The sequence below is a fragment of the Leptosomus discolor genome, chromosome 2 (assembly GCF_034619465.1).
Source record: "Leptosomus discolor isolate bLepDis1 chromosome 2, bLepDis1.hap2, whole genome shotgun sequence".
NCBI classification, from domain to species: domain Eukaryota; kingdom Metazoa; phylum Chordata; class Aves; order Leptosomiformes; family Leptosomidae; genus Leptosomus; species Leptosomus discolor.
The window spans coordinates 59,274,015-59,292,865 of NC_141392.1; the positions used below are offsets into that span (position 1 = coordinate 59,274,015).

At 41.3% G+C, this 18,851-nt stretch overlaps 1 protein-coding gene across 9 annotated transcripts in view; it reads left to right on the forward strand.

Moving 5' to 3' along the window:
- ARID1B (AT-rich interaction domain 1B) overlaps positions 1 to 18,851 on the forward strand; it is a 336,190-nt gene that overhangs the window by 295,046 nt on the left and 22,293 nt on the right. For 7 of the 9 annotated variants that reach the window (XM_086461129.1, XM_086461132.1, XM_086461131.1 and 4 more), the window contains 4 exons: positions 3,694 to 3,803; positions 4,545 to 4,703; positions 10,674 to 10,883; positions 14,016 to 14,220. In XM_086461129.1, coding sequence (XP_086317255.1) covers positions 3,694 to 3,803; positions 4,545 to 4,703; positions 10,674 to 10,883; positions 14,016 to 14,220 — 684 coding nt within the window. The remainder of the gene's footprint in view (positions 1 to 3,693; positions 3,804 to 4,544; positions 4,704 to 10,673; positions 10,884 to 14,015; positions 14,221 to 18,851) is intronic. The other 2 variants (XM_086461135.1, XM_086461136.1) reach the window with 1 other exon arrangement.

The window sequence follows — 18,851 nt, forward strand, 5'->3', positions numbered from 1 at the left end:
TAAACTTTCTGGAGGATGTCAGCAGTTGGTAACAGCTGAAGTATCCCGTCACCTGTACTTGAAACAAGTGATGACCGTGGTCCACTGGTCATTGTGTGACTGTAAATCAAGCCAGTGCCTGACATAGAGGTGCCCATGTCCCAAACTGCCTCCACTTGTCTGTCATCCCTCAAGCAAGGCTTGGTAGGCAGAAAGGAGGTGAGGCGCTGAAGTCCTCGGTGGCCCGCTCATCCCTTTCAGATAAGGTGCCTGAGCACCCTGAGCTGTACTTTTCCACAGAGATCGATGGTCATTTATGGCAGGACGTTAGGCAATGCTGTTGTGCCTCTTCCATTTTTCCTGTCGGCATAAAAGCAGTGGGGATCCTCTTGCCAACTCCACATGAGTCACAAATTCGCTGCTTTTTCTTTTTCTTCTTTTATTTTTGGAAGGAGAGTGCTAGGGGTGGAAAGGAGGAAGGAACGTCTTGCAAAGGATGTAATGTTCTGTTTTGTAGCGTGTGATTTGTTAGTGCTCTAGCAATAAAGACAAAAACAATGTTTGTGTATTGCTGCCCCTACAGTATTTCATCATCTTCTGGGACTGACAGAGCAGCCTGTAGCAAAAAAAAGAATACTTTGCTGCAGTTTTACTCATGTCAATATCTGCCTTTAAGTACGTTAAATTCAGTGTGGAATAGTTAATTCAGGACCTTGACCCATACTTGCTTTTTGAAATCATTCTAGCTCTTAAATTCTTATAATAAGCCAGAGGCTAGTACTTGAAACCCATTCACAGTATGCTACAACACTTTCTGAGTCAAGATTTCCCTGTTATCCTCCTCTCTAAATGTTTTATCCTTTGGTCTGCACTTCACACGCAGAATTATTAGTACCTGTGTAGAAAGAGACTGTGTCTTATTTTAGCAGTTTCGTGACAATAACAGTATTTCACTGCTCAGAGAGGGTCAAAACAATGTTCTTGCTGTACCGCATTGCTAAAAAAAAGTGAAGAAATGTCTGTTTGCAAATCGCTGGAGAGTACATTTGCAAGAAGTTGTGAAACAGCATTTCAGTAGTGGTTGGAAAAGTAGCTGTAGAAACATCCAAGGTAAAAGCTATAGGGAAACTAGACAACCTTGCAATTCACTAGTAAAACCCTTGCAGTTCTCCTCTTACAGGTAGAAAGAAAAGATGTAGATGAAGTAACTAATTTAGAACAAAAAGTGAAACAGAATTTGGGAAGCTATTATTTTTTTCATAATTGTCTCGGACTCTTGCTAGTTATATTTGCATATGCCAACAAGAAATATTCAAAAGTCAAAATGAATTGGTATTTTTCATTTCTAAACATGATTAATATATCAGAATATGCGTGGTAATTTGCAGACTAGAGTTACTTGCATTTTATGTGAGGTCTTAATTTAAACCTCTCTGGAAAAGAGATTTTTGTAAAGGAATTCTGATGGAGACAGGGCTACCAGGATTGAGCAAAATTATTATAATCTTAGTAACAGAAATACCGTGTGACAAGCTAGATAACAGTGAGGTATCAGCAGAGGATTTAGCCACACCGAATTCTGGCGAAGACCGTGATTGTTAACTTTGCTTTGTTTGACCTCTCTAAAATTGCTTTAGAGGGGAAGGATCATCTTTGGTTGCTTTGAAACTAAAACTAAGACTTCTTTTTTAGTGTTTTCGCAGCATGAAATGTGTTAACTGTTAAAATGGATTTTGTATAACGGTTCTGCATCCTGGTTTGAAAACAGACTGTGGCATACGTTTGACCATTTTGTTCGTGTATTTTTAAAAAATCTGTAAAATAACTTCTTTTTTTTTTTAACTGTGGAATTGAAAACCAAAATGTGTTAGGCTGACATCCTTCACTTCATAATGGTCACAAGCTGCCCCAGCTCCTCAAACAGAGTGTGAGGACAAAATGCAGACAAATCAGATGCTTAGTGGATGCTGGCTTCCCAGTATCATATTGCTTGGCTGTTTTGTTGATGTTTCACACACATACATAAAAATAACAGCATTTTTAGCTGATCCCAATAGATTTTTCTCTGCAGCTGCATCACTTGAAAAAGGCTTTTTGTTCCAATTCTTGAAGTCTTTAAGTATTGCAAGTAATTTATTTTTTTTTTAAATCTCAATTATGATTTATGTGTTGTGATGACTTTAAGGGCTTGATTGGACTACAAATGTGCTTTGAAAAAACAAGACAATGTGCCCATGAAAAACACCGGCAGTTCAAAGCTGAATATTGAGCATACAGTTGTAAACTCGCATGGCACACGGCTGGGTAGGTTTTTTTGGCAGACCCGTAGTCTCAACCTGCAGTGATGCTAAAGATATTAGCAAATTAGCACTGCAAAGCTTGCCAGCGTATTCGCCAGAGTCCTGCTCATGCTCTCACTGCTGTAATTAAAACTAATTATTTTCTAAAACATAGTAATACATGAATATGTGCAATAATCATTTTGTAGTGGGCAATCTGTGAAGTATTTTTAAAGCTTCTTTTCCCCCTCCTATCTTTGGCTTGCTATGCAGTGTGCCTGCTGCCTAGTGCAAGCCAGCATTGTCATTTTGCAGAGAGGCACGCTAGCATGGTAATGATCAGATTTTTTAAAATTTTTTTTAACAATGATGCTTTGCTGATTCTTAAAATTTGTAAGCCTGGGATATGTATTTTTTCGTTTTTATTGCCTTATAGGTTATTCTATCCTATGTTTTTCTTATCTCAGATCCTTCTTTGAAAGAAGGGCATGAGGGAGAGAAAAAAGGGAGAGGAAGGGAAGATAATCCAGTCTTTCACAAATGCTGTGCACATGGTTTTCTGCAGGGGAAGAATCACCTGGTGTCTTGCTGTTGTTCTCTGGTTATTTGCATTGATTCAGTGTCGTGGCACCTCCTAGCATCTGCTCTGACCAGTATTTTCTGTCTGTTTATCTGAATGTTTCTTGCATCTTTCTAGAAATCCAGGAACCCAGCGGCTCTGCAGCAGTAATACTATACTTAGCACTTGCATCTTCAAATAAAAAAAAAAAAACCTTAAACTCCTCACACCCCTGGAAGGCAACTGTGTGCCATTATCAGAGAAAGACATTTGTGCATTCGTTACAGTCCCACCTCATTTTGGCAGGAGGGGAAGAAGTTGCATGCCGGTTCTCCAACAGAGCAGAGTTTACAGCTTGTAATTCTGTAGTTAAAGCTCACAGTGTCTGAGCCATTCATACTGAAGTCAGTAGGGGCAGGAATTACCTGCTGGACACCAACCTTAATACAGACATAATTGAGAAATTCAGCCCTTTTCTCTGATTCAACATTGGCAAGCAAAACATGCATCATTTTCATTTGTGTTTGTCTGTTGCTAAAGGGAAGGTGCAGTAGTTATTAAAATAGACTGTTGTTCCGTTAAAGTGTAGTGGTCAAATGTGGAGACAGTTGAAGACTACCAGCAGCATGAAGAATGAATTTTGCTCCGTAAAGTGTTTGTTGTTGCTGTTGCATGGTGCTTCTATTCTCCCCTCGTTCATTCTTTTATTTCCTCACTTCAGCTGAAGAGGTTTCCAGGTTTCCGGACGCTAGAATAGCAGGACAGAGGTGGGATGACCTCTGCTTCACGTGGCACCACAGTCTTGCAGCAGGAAGCGTGTTTTTCCTACAAAGCCAAACATAGTCATGCTTAACTGTTTCTCCTGTTTTCGATTAGCACCTATGGGTCTTGCAGATATGATGACACCCGGTGAGTCCAAACTACCCCTTCCTCTCAAAGCAGATGGCAAAGAAGAAGGACCCCCCCAACCTGAGAGCAAGTCAAAGGTATTTACCACCTCCGCACGTGGTCTTGGTTCGGCCCGCAGAAGTCTGCTGTGTTGTCCTTCATCTTCTGGTTTTGGCCTACCCACTTCTGTTCTTTCCTGCATGCCTTTCCATTCACGTGCAATCTCTTTGTTTCTTTTCTTTAATTTTTTTTTCTTTTTTCCTTCATTGTGTGGATCTGAAAGTTACTAGTTCTTACGGCATTTTAACTTGCGGGGGCAAAGCAACCCAAGCCAAAAGTTGCGTGGGGATTCGGCTGTGCCAGGTGGGTGGGAAAGAAGGGTCTTGCCTGGTTTCAATACTTGCAGCCATTTTTCTCTGCCTTCAGTTATAGCTTCCTGTTTTGGCCGCCTCAGCAGCAGCAACATACTTTAATATTTTGCTTTCCTGCCTTATTTGATAAAATAAGGTGAACAGCTTGGTTTTTTTCTTTCTTTCATAAGGGGAAACCCATGCTTAGCATTCCATGTGAGCTTGAAATAAGCATGGTGGCTTAGTGACTTTAGCCAAGCATCCAGCAAACTTTCCAAATTATACTAATTAACAATGTTGTTTTAATACCTTTTATATATATATAAAAATATATTTATATATGTGTGTGTTTTCTGTATGTGTCTCTCTGTTTCTATATATTTTATATATAAAAACTGGTCAGACTGTTAAACTGGATGTATTTTTTTGTTTTTAATAAAGTTTGCCCTGCCTTTGTCATATTATTTTTTTTTTATTCCTCTACCACAGGATAGCTACAGCTCTCAGGGTATTTCTCAGCCCCCAACCCCAGGCAACCTGCCAGTCCCTTCCCCAATGTCCCCAAGCTCTGCTAGCATCTCCTCATTTCATGGAGATGAAAGTGATAGCATTAGCAGCCCAGGCTGGCCAAAGACTCCATCAAGCCCTGTAAGTGGCTCTGGTTTTTTTGGTTTTTGTTTATTTTTTTGTAATTAATTATATTTTAATGCTTGCTTGTTTGTTTTGTAAATTCCTTTTCTTCATTATTTATCCACTAAACAGTTTTCTTTCTTTATAACACTGGGTACAAATTCTGCTCTCGGACACATGACTGTAAGTTCCCCTGCCTGGCTTCAGTGGGGCCTGAGCATGCTTATCCAAGGGCAAAATTTGTCCCAACAGTACTTTGAAATAAGAAAGAGTAAAATTGCGTGCATCATGCAAGTGTGCTGTCTGGTAATACAGCAGTTGTTGTGAAGAAAACATCCTTCCTGTAATGCATCAGCTTCCAAGCATGCCAACTGTGTTGTTAAGGACAATTCCATTTCTGTTCCTGGGCCCAAACTCCTTCACACAACTGACTTCACTCTGGTTGCTGCACTTGTCTTTGCTAGGGTTATTTAGGAAAAAAAAACAAAACAAAACAAAATGAGAAATCTTCTCCCCTATTGAAACTAACATCCATTGAAGTTTAAATTGTAGACTCAGCACCACGAAAAAGCTGCCATGAATATTTTTGAAACATTTTTAATTTTGAATTGTGTATTTGGAAATACAATCGTTAAGTTATCAGGGCACAGTCTAAAACAAACTTGTTTCCGATTTCCTTCATTTGGTTATTTTGGAATAACCCAGATTGTGGGTAGCAAAAAACCTGATGCATGTATAGTTTTAGAAAACTATTTTTTAGATTAATAATTTTTAGTCATTCTCATACAGGTTATAAAGAAAAACCTGAGAGAGATGTGTGGAGCTAAAATTTAATTTCATCATCTATATCTCTCTATATATACACATAGAATATATATACATCTGTAGAAAAGAGAAATACAGACATAAGCTGATAAGGTCTATGGGGAGCAAATGTCCACTTGGTCATTTTTGCTTTGTTTTTTTTTTTTTAATTAGAAAAACATAAATTGTTCCTCTTTCCTTTCATTTTACCAAAAGTAACAGGATCATAATTTCTTTGTAGAAAAATAATGAAATACATTCTTGTGAGGAATATAAAGGGGTTTTCTCCAATGTTAATGTGCACTTAAATTAGCAACAATTCTTTGATAACAACTTAATTTTCACAAAGTGATATGTTGAAGAGTATGTGTCAGGGCAAACAGGGGAAGGCCAATTGGAGGGGAAAAGATCTACCTGTCCAAAAACCAGACATCTAGTGAATCCCCTGAGCAAAGGGGCAGCATGGCATGAAATGTACCACCTTAATGTTTCGCTGTTTATTTGGCAGTGACTTTGAGTCTCAGAAGGCAGCTGGTGTTACTTGTTCCACAAAATCTCGTCTTTTTCTTAACAGCATTAAACAACATTTCTGAAAGCATGGTACCAGAAACTCTGTTAGTTTTCTTTCCAGTAATGTTTTGGGTATTGCTTGTTTGGGCGGTTTTCTGTAGGAAAGCAAGAGAGTTAATGCACAGGCTGTCTAACACATCGAGTTCCTCCTCTACAAGGCTACCAAATTATAATGCATTCCTGAGCTCATTGCATAAACTGCGTAACAAATCCTAGAGTCATTGTGAACATATGTGGAGTTTTTTCCATGTAAATATGCCAAAGTATAGCGTTGGAAAAAATAAACAGAGAAAGTTTGTGCTTTCAGTTTCTTCTGAATGCCCTTCTGTCCAAATGCTGCTTGGTACACAGTTATAGATAAATACAGTGGTTCGCAACGACAGACAATTAAGTGCTGTAAATTAGCTGATACCTTTTTACCTGTGAAGGCCAGTGTATTGGATAACTTAATCGACTTCAGCAGCAGCCTGACATAGACTGGAATGATTGATTGCAGGCGTTCCATTACACTTGAAAACAGCCTGAATTTGTTCATTAAATCCCAAAGCTGCTTCATGTGTACAACTTCTCCATTCCAGCAGAGGATAAAAGCGAGGGTGAATGGTCTGTGATTCACTTCACAGGATCCCTGTGATCCTACTAAGTGGATCCTCTCTTTCAGCAGTTTTATATGGAAGTGTGGCATAAGAAAATGTGGAGAAGGAATTGCTGAATGTTTTGAGGGCTCTTTGAGTACATCGGTTAAAGGACACTTCTGCTATGCTAATTTTGCACATAGTGTGCATCCCTAACAGTGGCAAGGTGGCTTTAAAATTCTTTAAAGGAGAAATTTCAAGTATGGGTGTGAACTATGCAGGGTCGCTGCAGCTTGAATAAAACAATAGGTTATGGAAACTGCATAAGGTACTGTATACTGTCCATAGGTACCCATGAACATAACAGTGTGAATACACCTGAATAGTACTGTGTCTCCATGGTGCTAGCTGTGAGGGGTCAACAGAGTCCTTCAGGAGGAAATCTTGGCAGAGGATTGTGTCCTGCAGAAGCCTCTGCCAGAGATTGGACTTGAGCAGGTTTTGCTGCCTGTGTATGCACACTCTGTTCTGTAGTAAAATAGGTCTATGTAATAAACGTAATATTGGCAAATTCTTTATTGAAGTGGGGGAAGTGAATGGGAGATAGTTCTATAAATATAGATGCTTAAAGATATGTACAGAAACAACTACCTACTGCCTTAATGTGAAAAGAACTCCTAGAGGAATCTGTGTTGCTTTGAAAGATTCTGCGGACTCACCGTACAAGGGTCTGTGTATAAGACAGTTTTAATAAGTGGTAGGTGTATTGAAAAGTATGGGGTTCAACAGATTTGATATGGGAATTTGCTTTGGTGTTCACATACTTTGGTGGGGTTTTTTTAATCACCCACTTTAACATGGCCAGTCATATCACATAGAAGAGTGCTAGGGATTGAGGGCAGAGTAGGATACAACTAAATTGGTAAAGGTATGTGCCACAGGCTTGTACTAGCATTCTTTAATCACCAAAATTATCAACAAACTTAGCAGAAGAAAAGCTCATGATCTGTATTCTTCCAGCATTGCCTGGCATGCGCTCATTTTAGTTAACAATCTGCTAATGGGATCATTTTGTAGTAAACTCTTCTTTTCAGAGGGTTAACATTTACCTATAGGCAAATTTAGGCTTCCAGCTGAACCTGCCCATGTGGAACTGAAGTTCATTTGTGTGTAGACTAGTTTGCACACATCTGTCATTTTTATATGTTTACATTTATAAAAATAGAGAAGAGAAAAAGATCTTTACTCTTGAGGAATAGCATTCTTCCCTCTAGTGCATTCTTCTAAAGTTAACGTTTCATTTTAGAAGAAAATTGCACCCATTTTACAAAGCATGACAACCTGAAAGCTCACACAGTGAGAAACACTTCTTACCTTCTGTAAGCTGTGAAAAGTTTTCAGATTATACTGTCATTTTAGAGCCTGCTGCCACACTGCTGAAAAGCAGCATCATTTGAGATGTATAGTAGAAAAACCCAGAATGAGAAATTCTTAACTGTTTCCATTCTGCTCTGAATCTGGTTTGAAAACGAGAATATTACCATATAAAAATGAAAACGTAGAACTCATAAATCTGAACATCTTAATCATGAACTACGATAAAAATGAAATAGAAACCATTTTGTTGCATCATATGTTAGAATATAAGAAGATACAAAATTCACTAGGTATTTGCTGAAATTTCCCACCTTCGTTTTTATTAGAGTTCTGTGGCATCGTAAGTGTCAGATTAAAATTAATGCTGATTAACTGGGCAGTAGGGTAACTTTGTTCTTACTGCAGCTGGTGGTAGGGTAGCTCCAGTTTATTCAGCTGTTCAAACCTATGTGATCATATATCTGTTCTCACCACAAAATCAGATTAGCAGCAACATGACTTGCCTACTTCCCTCTTTCCACCCACCCCCAGAAAAAACTTTGACAGACTGTATTTGTTGAAAAGGGTTAAACTGACTTTCTTAAACACCCAGACACATAGCAAGTGATGCTTTGAGTAAACTGGTTGCCATTACAGAATCAGTTTGTGCTTTCACTGCATAATCTGCAGGACTCATGTCAAAGTACTTTCCTGCCAGCCACTTGGTATTAGTAAAGCAAATTCAGCCTTGATTCTGACTTCAGCAGGAGTTGTAACACAGCTGAATCTGGCTCAAGTAAATTCAGGAGTGCACATCATTTCTAAGAAAGGTAGTAATATCTGTCTGTAGGGAAGGACTACTGCAAAGAAGTTACAATATTAGGAAGCAAGGCAGAAAACTTTACAGGAGGCTGTTTATTTAATTATTTAAATAAAATGAATATTCATTTACTGCAAAGAACAGCAATGGCTCACCCCCGTTGGCTTCACATCTCTTTTCCCCTGGCTGTCCTCCAGAGTTGCCAAGTTTCAGCTAATGGCTGGAGGAAGATACAGAGCCTGTCGTATTTTCCAGGCTAACGTGCAAGATGAGTGGTGGCAATGCTTTTAAAATCATGGGCAGCTGGATACTCCCCCGCTGCATCTTTTGTGGTGCTGAGTGCCAGCCCTCACCAGCGCTATGTGGAGACGTGGACGAAGTGGGTGGTTCTGCAGCATCCGTGAGGTACTGCTAGGGTCTTCTTCAGACATGTTCAACTAGAAGTAAGTTCCTGTTTCCTTCAGAATGGTGCTGTCTCAAAGTAAGGAAAAGGCAACGGAGGAAAAGAGTGATTGACTAGATGAGTTTAAAGAAGTGTCTGCCGCAGTCAACGACAAAGTTTAGGATTTTACTATACAGACGTTTATGAAGGGAAACATATCCTCTATTTAGCTCCTTTCCCAAAGCTTTATATTGATCTTTTCCTCTTGTGTTTAATTCTGAACCACTCCCGTCTTCCACTGCTGAGCAAATCACTTCGCCTTCTGCAAGCAGGAGGGTCTTCCTGGGTAGCAGCAGCCCCTCTCTGCTGTCAGCTCAGAGGGAGCTTGGATAAGATGTAGCCCATCCACACATGGCACAGAGCCCAGCTTACAGGGTTATACTGCACAGAAAAGATATGGTGAGAAGTTACTGCTTGTGTAGCAGCCTCAGTGCCTTCTGCCATCTCCACATAGAGAAGACAAGGGTGTCGAGATAGCTTGAGCTTTCATTAGCTGTAAAGCCCAAATAGCAGCAAGAAGGCTGGTTCACTCCTGCATTTCTGCCACATGAGAAAGAATTCTGCTCTTTCCACCTCTTTTGCTTTTCCTGGTGATGGTTCGGCTCTGATGGCTGTTCAATCCTGGCTTTCCCCAGGTCGTAATACACGTTCTCTTTGCAAGGTAGGACACGTGAGATGGCTATCTGCTGTCCTCTTTCAAGGGAGGAGAGTAGTAGGTACTCATATTGGCTTGGGAAGCTAATTGGCACTTCACAAAAAGTATTGCCACCAGTCTCCTTGTACTGTAGGCATTCTTGCTCATCTTGCTTTTTGGCCAGTGGTGGTGTGAAGAGGTAGTAAAGTGTAACCGTTTGTGACTATCTAAAGAGAGTACTATTCCTTGGTGTACTAGGTTTGCCATGATTCACGCTTTAGGTAACTCTTGTGCAATCCCTGTTCTGGAGGAACACTTCCAAGTTTTCTGGCCCCTTTTAGGGGGCAAAGAGGAGAGGCGTTGATTTGGTTTGGTTTTAGGATTATGTAAACTTGTGTGGGACAAGCTTGGTTTTAATTTTACACAAATTATTGCTTGCAAAGCACTTCGAGATAAGTGGATGAGAAGCACTGTGTGAGAGCTACCTCTTCTTAAAATGACATGAGGCAACATCAGAAACTTGCCTTCTGGGATCCAAAGTTCAGATCAGTGAAAAAAAAAAAATGAAAATGGGGAGTTTGGGCCCTTTATTTAAAAAGCTGAATTTTACGTATCTGGACAGAATGTACTGTTTGTGCCTGAACTAGTAGCCTTCATTCCTGACTGTTGTGTGATAGCTTTAGTTTGTTTGACATCTTCTCTTTTTCAATGTTGTGAGTTTCTTACTTTCTTTTCCCTCCCCCTCCCACCCTTCCCCCAACTCTTTTTTTTTCTTCTTGCGATTTAGAAATCAAGTTCCTCTACCACAACTGGAGAGAAGATCACTAAAGTCTATGAGCTAGGAAATGAGCCGGAGCGCAAGATGTGGGTAGATCGGTACCTCACGTTCATGGAGGAGAGGGGCACGCCCGTGGCCAGTCTGCCAGCTGTGGGCAAGAAGCCCCTGGACCTGTTCAGGCTTTATGTCTGCGTCAAAGAGATTGGAGGTTTAGCACAGGTGAGAAGTGCTTGAAAGTGAGCCTTTTGAAAAGGCGATACACGGTTTTTTCTAGACTGTTTCCTGCTGGTTACACCATTACATTTTCAGCCCTGACGACATTGTTGAAGAAAATAGAGTTCCGTGCTTTAGTATTCGTCTGGAGTTTGTTTTGGGCTGCATAATTGCTCTAAAACTCTGGAGTTTGAATCAAAATCAACTGTTGTTACAGCCAGATGAAATTGTTACCTGTTCAGGGAAATCCAGTAATGCCCCTAAAAGAAGAAAAGCAGAAAAAGTGATTGGATCAAAGTTGTGAGTAAGAACAGATGAAAGAGCTGAAAGGAAAAGGAGGTTTTGAAATCCATCCTTCCCAGACAGGGATACTGCCTCTAGGACAAACTTAATTCATCTCTCCAGAGAAGTGGCAGATACATTATTGAAACAAAGTCCTTCTTCCCAAACCTTTCATCTCTGAGTGTCTGTGTATGGTACATTTGTTTCTTAGACACAGACTATGCTTTCACTGTGTTTGGAAAATGCTTACAGGATGTTTTGGGTTGCCTTACAAACATAATGATTACAAGGAAAAGGTGAATTGAGATGAAGGAAAATGAAAGCAGGAAGAGCTGAGAATAAAAGTCACAGGTGGGAGAGAGAAGTTTTGGGTTGTATTCTCACCAGTTAACTGGAAATTTTGCAAAGGGATGTTTGGAAATCACTTGTGAGTTCTGTAAGACTAAATAAATAAAATAGATAATATTTATTTTTTAAATAGATACAATTTTACACTAATTACAGAATCTGAACTCAAAAATGCAGCAAACAAATTAGATCCTCAGAAGGAGAGCACATTTTAATAATCTATGTGGTTAGTTCAAGAAAGAAATGTCCAACAGCAATTAGTAGCATTTTCAATGCTGTTTTTAATAGTACACCTACAACATAGGATTTAACTACAGCCTTTCAAGTCCAGAGATTTTTAGCTATTCCTGTTACTAAAGGAAGGCAGAGAAACCTAATAGAGTTCACCTTGCCAGTTGTTAGGTGCTGTGTCTGGGTAAGAGGTGTTATCCTGACATTTTTAGGGATCAGCTTATGCCCCCCAGCATCATAAATATTTGATTACTTTTAGCTCAGAAAGTTTATTACAGGTAAATCATACCATGCAGCTACTCTGCCTCATAGAGCATGATTGTGCCTGTAGTATGACTCTTAGCATCAAAAATTAAGTAAGATGTGGGGCAGATGGGCTATTCTAGAGAGTCATTCATGTTGGCTTATTATGGAGATTTATTTTATTTTGGGACACTCAGTGTTGATTTGCAGTGACAGACATTATGCATTGCCAAAGAATAGATGCTCTTCACTTAGAACAATTTTTGAAAGAGCTTGGGTTACAAATGTGTGTGCTTCAGTACTGCTAAAAATTGAAAAATAAAGGCTCCTGCTTTTGCTGGTTTGCCCACATGAATGAGCACCATGTTTATCTGTTTGGGGCTACTGAGAGGTGCAGAGCTTTGCTTGCTGAGGTTTATTTAAATGCATCTGTGTGATGCTCTCCTAAAAAGCTGTTTCTCCAACTGCTGCACTCCACATCTCATGATTCTACCCAGAGTGTGACAGGAGTGGAGCTGTGCAGCAGCGGTGCATATTCTCTATCTGAATAGTTTTGCAGTTGATGGGGTCCCAACATGAACAGACCAGCTGTCGGCAGTCTGCTTTTAAATGCCAATATACCAGGCATTTAGGCATGAATGTTTCTGTTTGCATGGTGCAATATGTTCATTACGCACCACTTAGCTGTAAGTCAGTAGGCACAAAGGGCTGTGTAAGTGGATTTCAAGCCTCGACAGGGGCAGTTTATTAAAACCTCGTCTCCTTTAGCTCCTGGGTTCTTGTAGGGTGTACCAGAGAAATAAAAACACTTGGCATAGCCATGCCAACCTATTAATGCTGTCCTTGAAAGATCTTTGCTGACTGGTAGCAGTTACGGTGTTACTAAACACTGAGAGAAATGTTAAGAAATGTTTCCTTTGCTGGCACACAGGCTTAGGAACAGTATGGCTAATGATAACCTTCGCGGCTGTACAAGTTAGGTTGGAGTCATTAAAATCTCAGGCCTCAGGGCAAGTAGCTGTCATCGTGGTGTGCAAGAATCAGGGTTCTTCTCCAACAAAAGCTGAGATGCTCAGATGTTTAAAGCCCGTTTATTTCAGTGCTGCCTGTCCTCCTTGGGTCATACCTATCAATTGCACAACTGGTTGACTGAACTTTGGGGCATCAGGTATTACAGCAAAAATACTGGCTGCAATGAGTGGTACAGCGGAGCGAGCCAGTGGCATCACCCGGGATGATAAATGAACTTCGCTGTTATTACAGATCAGCTGTGTTTGAGGAGCTCATGAACAGAGTCTTTCAGTATTCTCAGCCTTACACTGCAAACAAGACTCGCAGCAGAGTTGTGCAGTCAGCACTGTAATACAGAGTATTGCTGGACTAGCCCTGTGTGTTTTGAAGTCTGCCTTAATTAATTAAGGGGCCTTGCTTCACTCTGCCTCTCATCTAGCCAAAGGATCATTGATCTGTCCCTGCAAGACGCCCTAAACTGAAAGGCCTTGAAGCAGGAATTATAGGCTGAGCTGTTTGACAGCTGGTGGCTATTTTGGAGAAAAATTTATTTTTCATATCAATGCTCAAACACTTAGATTGCAGAATAACGCTGTTACTGCTTTCTAAATTAGTTTTTAGAAGCTGCTTTTTAATTAGAATGGGGTGGGTGTGGGTGGGTGTTGGAGAAGGGAGAGAATGAGCATGAATTTGCTGGGAGATGGATTGCTAACTGAAGAGCATAGGCCCTGGAAGAACACGAGGCATTTGAAAGATGCACCATGCAGAAGACTATCCACAAGCAAAAGCTTTTTATGTAGCTATCAGCAGGTTCCTTAATGGTTTTATAACTGTAAATGCTATCTATGCATTACTGTGTGTGGGAGTAATAAGCATTAGTTTAAAAAGGAAAATTGAAAAAGTAAACCATTAAGGTGAGGGGGGGTTTTGGCCTTTTTTTTTTTTTTTTTTAGTCTTTTTTGTCTTCTAACTGAAACAAACCATTTTGCTGCAAACCAATGATTCTGCCATTTATTTTCCTAGGTTAATAAAAACAAGAAGTGGCGTGAGCTGGCAACCACCTTGAACGTTGGCACTTCAAGCAGCGCAGCTAGTTCCCTGAAAAAACAATACATTCAGTACCTGTTTGCCTTCGAGTGCAAGATTGAGCGAGGGGAGGAGCCCCCTCCAGAAGTCTTCAGCACTGGAGATACTAAGAAACAACCTAAGATTCAGCCGCCATCTCCTGGTAAGTAAAAAAAACTGCAGCCTCTTACACAACTTTTTTGAATGCGAAAGATGCTAGGTTGCAGGTTTTGTCTTTAGAAGCATGTCTTGCTAATGCTGGACAAACGACAAGGATAAACATGTTGTTGGCATTTTGTTTGGAAACTTGGCGCTAGCTCCTGAGTCAAGTCAGATTCAGCTCTGAAGGGCCATCCACAGTCACGTGTCTAGTTTGTCATTGCTCCCTCTAACATACGAAGACGCGTGCGCCAGCGTGCCCTTAATGTGCCGAGTTACGTTGGCGTAGTAGAAAGAACAGCATTCTGCCCAGGTGTGTCTGCACTGCAAGACAGGAGGCAGCTTTAGCAGGTGCTAAAAGGAGCATCCATTTGTCTGAAGATCAGCTTCCAGTACTTGCGCTTTCCTTGCTATGGCTCTGAAACTGCATTTTCAACACAACTGGTGGTCAGTAAAGCTTCAGTTGGAGTCAGGATGGCAGATGCTGGGGCAGATCAGTGGGACTCAGATGGTTGCTCTGGTACAGCTCATGTCAAATGTGTGGCAGGTGGAGAGAGTTGAGAGTACGGTGTATCCCCACTGCCAAACCTCGTAGTTTGGAGGCACGGTCTCTGTTCTTTTGTTGCTAATCCTGCGTGTCAGATAAGTCATTAGCATCACTGTCTTTGGCTTCTTGTCTGAAAAACTGGAACTGGAGTTGCTTTATTTTGGCTGTTCTGTTTGCATGTACAGTGTGGTGTTTGAAACCACGCTGTTTTCTTCCTAAATTCGTTTCACTTAAAACTCTCAAGTTTTGATAGTCACAGTTGATATTCAAGGCAAGAAAATTCTTAAGTAGAAACATTTTAAGTACATGGGAAGAGGCATAGTGTTAGTCTATGATGTTGACTTATGAACTACCCATGGAAGAAGAAAAAATTCCTTTGATTTACTGGTTATTAGGCTTTTCTGACCAACAAAATAATTTGACAAAATTCGTGAACTACCTTCACAATTACTATTAGGCAGACCACTTTCTGGTTTTGCCAAGAGAATATAATTCCTGGAATGTTTACAGCAGCTTCCTGCCTTAGAAGGCAGTTTTAGGAAAGTATTAAATAATTTAATTTCTGTTAGCGCAGTTCACTGGCTGAAAATGGGAAGTGTTGAATCAGGGACCCGTCAAGCTGTGCAGGCAGTTTTCAGGCTGCATGGCTCCAGTATCCTATTGTGGATACTAGAAAATTGCAAAGACCTTTATGATCATATAATACAGTTCTGGCCTTTAGAAGATCATTTCTAATGATAGCACTTCATCAGTACAGAAAAAGATAACGGCAGTAAGGCTTAAATCTTTCTCAGCCTGATATATTCAGTGCAAGGATTTGGGGGAGTGGTTAAAATCTTCCTAGGTACATCTCTTTGTGTAATAATTTAAATATTTCCTCCACCTTGTTAACACCTAGGGTTATCAGGTACCCCAGCGCTGATTATTTCATAGGGAAGATAACTAGGTTACTTTGCAACGCGAATTTAGAAGATGCAGAATAGTCTTGGTACTAGAAGTGAAGCCTATGGTCCAATCTGTCTGAAATGAGCATAAAGTGTCCTGAATGTGCACTACTGCAAAAAACAAAAGATGTTGAACATGCCTGTCACCTGCTGAGAAGGCTGGTAAGGGGCACCGAAACTGTTAGACTTGTTAAAGAGGGTGGAGAGGAAATTCATCTGTTTCTAAAACTAAACAGCAGTACTAAAAACAAAAGAGTATTTTGCTTTTCTCTGTCCTCCCTTACGCCTCTTCTTCCAACACTGCTCGCAGTAGTTGGTTTGAGGATGATCACCGTAAATGGCTGAATTTTGAGATGAAGAATCATTACTTAAATACGTAAACCTGAAACAACGAAATAGACACGTCAGCCCTACCACTGTTGCACAGTCCTTTTGCATCGTGATGCTACAGATGAAAATGGCAGAGTGCAAGTTTAAATTTATCATAACATTCAAGCAAGCTGTCTATGAAGAGAACTGAGACTATTTTTCTAAAATAAAAACACAGCAGGACATAAAGACTAGAAAAGGGGGAAGCAAGCAAAGATCTCAAGGTTTGTTTTGTTGGCAAGAAAAGAGCTCGTGTCACTGAATGAGACTGCACTTCTGTGTGGAGAAAGGCTTTCCCAGTGTGTATCAGCTTTAGTACATGAAATCCCGCTGAGGTATAGATGCTGCAGAGAGTACAAGCCTGTTCTCTTTAATAGTCAGCTTTTTTTCTTGCTCCTTTTCCTTTAGTCTATACCAAAATTAACATTTTAACTGCACAAAGAAGTAGAGTTGTGGATGTACTTCAGATAATCAGTTGCTCTTTGGCATTCAGAGGGAACAGGAGCCCAATACGACAAGAAACAGTAGCCTCCAAAGGTCCTTGCTTTAACCATTAGCCTCTGTTGTGCAGTTAGCTCAGTGTAGGCAGAGGCACTTTGAAGCCAAATCCATTTTCAGAGAACTAGTTACAGTATTAGGGCTGATTAGTTAATTCTGGTAAAAAAGCAGGGGAACTTGTCTCAGAGTGGAGAGTGTTGTATTTTGTCAAGTTCTAACCAGCTATGATGCTGTGTCTTGAGAGTTTAGAAATCATCTGATCTTCATAAAACTTTTAAAATTAAACATTTCAGTTGCTCATAGGAACACACAGGGACTGGTAGCCTTCCTGTTACAGAGAAAAATTCAGTTCCTGTGTAGGTGTAGTTCCCAGGTGGATGTTAAGGAAGGTGGGAGCAGGCTGAAGCACCGTTTAGAGCAGATCAGTTCTTGCAGATGTCTCGCATCCAAGGGGTGATTATGTGACTACCTCACAGATGACCTTTAGAATACAATCATGGAGGGAACGCTAGGAAACACAGTGCAACAACTGTAGTGAGGAGATTCCTGTAGAAGAACCCCATCAGGGAAAGGATACAATAGGTAAATCAAATTTATGGGACTGCGAGGCGGTGGTCTGGGTCCATGTGTCAGTCCATTTGCTTGTAGCGCTGTATTTGGGATTCTCCCATCACTTCTGTTTTTTACAACATCATTAGTAAGGCAAGTGGTATGTAAAGGAGTGAATAATTTAGTGCTGTGTGCAGCATAATTCAGGACAGTGTCAGCAACTACAAAAAGTTGAAAAAAGGAGTTGGAGCAGAGCAGCAAAGTGACAGGCTGGTTGGCTTTGTTCAGCAGAGGTTTGCACAGCAGCCAAGGTGTTAGGAGTAGGATTAGCTGCTTATTTTAATAAATATTCTGGCTTCATATCACTGTCAGAGCCTCCTCTTTCAGACGTGGGGGGAAACATAGTGACAAAGGATGAGGAAAAGGCTGAGGTACTTAGTGCCTTCTTTGCCTCAGTCTTTAATAGTAAAACCAGTTGTTCTCCGGATACCCAGCCCCCTGAGCTAGAAAACACGGATGGGGAGCATAACGAAGCCTCCATAATCCAAGGGGAAATGGTTGGTGACCTGCTACACCACTTAGACATGCACTAGTCTATGGGGCCAGATGGGATCCACCCAAGCGTACTGAGGGAGCTGGCAGAGCTCACCAAGACACTTTCGGTCATTTACAGCAGTCCTGGCTAACCAGGGAGGTCCCAGTTGACTGGAAGTTAGCAAATGTGGCACCATCTACAAGAAGGGCCAGAAGGAGGATCCGGGGAACTACAGGCCTGTCAGTCTGACCTCGGTGCCAGGGAAGGTTATGGAGCAGATCATCCTGAGTGCCATCACATGATGCATACAAGACAACCAGGTGATCAGGCCAAGTCAGCATGGGCTTATGAAAGGCAGGTCATGCTTTACTAACCTGATCTCCTTCTGTGACAAGGTGACCCACTTAGTGGATGAGGGAAAGGCTGTGGGTGTTGTTTACCTGGACTTTAGTAACGCCTTTGACACTATTTCCCACAGCATTCTCCTGGAGAAACTGGCTGGGTGGCTTGGACAGGTGCACTCTTTGCTGGGTAAAAAACTGGCTGAGTGGCCAGTCATAAGTGGTGTTCCCCAGGTCTCAGTACTGGGGCCAGATCTGTTTAATATCTTTATCAGTGATCTGGATGAGGGTATCGAGTGCTCCCTCAGTAAGTTTGCAGATGACACCAAATTGGGCAGGAATGTTGATCTGCCTAAGGGTAGGAAGGCTCTGCAGAGGGACCTGGACAGGCTGGATCAATGGGCTGAGGCCAACTGTATGAGGTTCAAAAAGGCCAAGTGCCGGGTCCTGCACTTGGGTCTCAACAACCCCATGCAGCGCTACAGGCTTGGGGATGAGTGGCTGGAAAGCTGCCCGGCAGAAAAGGACCTGGCGGTGCTGGTCGACACCTGGCAGAACATGAGCCAGCAGTGTGCCCAGGTGGCCAAGAAGGCAAACAGCATCCTGGCTTGTATCAGAATAGCGTGGCCAGCAGGAGTAGGGAGGTGATCGTGCCCCTGTACTCGGCGCTGGTGAAGCCGCAGCTCAAATACTGGGTTCAGTTTTGGGCCTCTCACTACAAGAAGGACATTGAGGTGCTGGAGCGTGTTCAGAGAAGGGCAACGAAGCTGGCGAAGGGTCTGGAGAACAGGTCTGATGAGGAGCAGCTGAAGGAACTGGGGTTGTTTAGTCTGGAGAAGAGGAGGCTGAGGG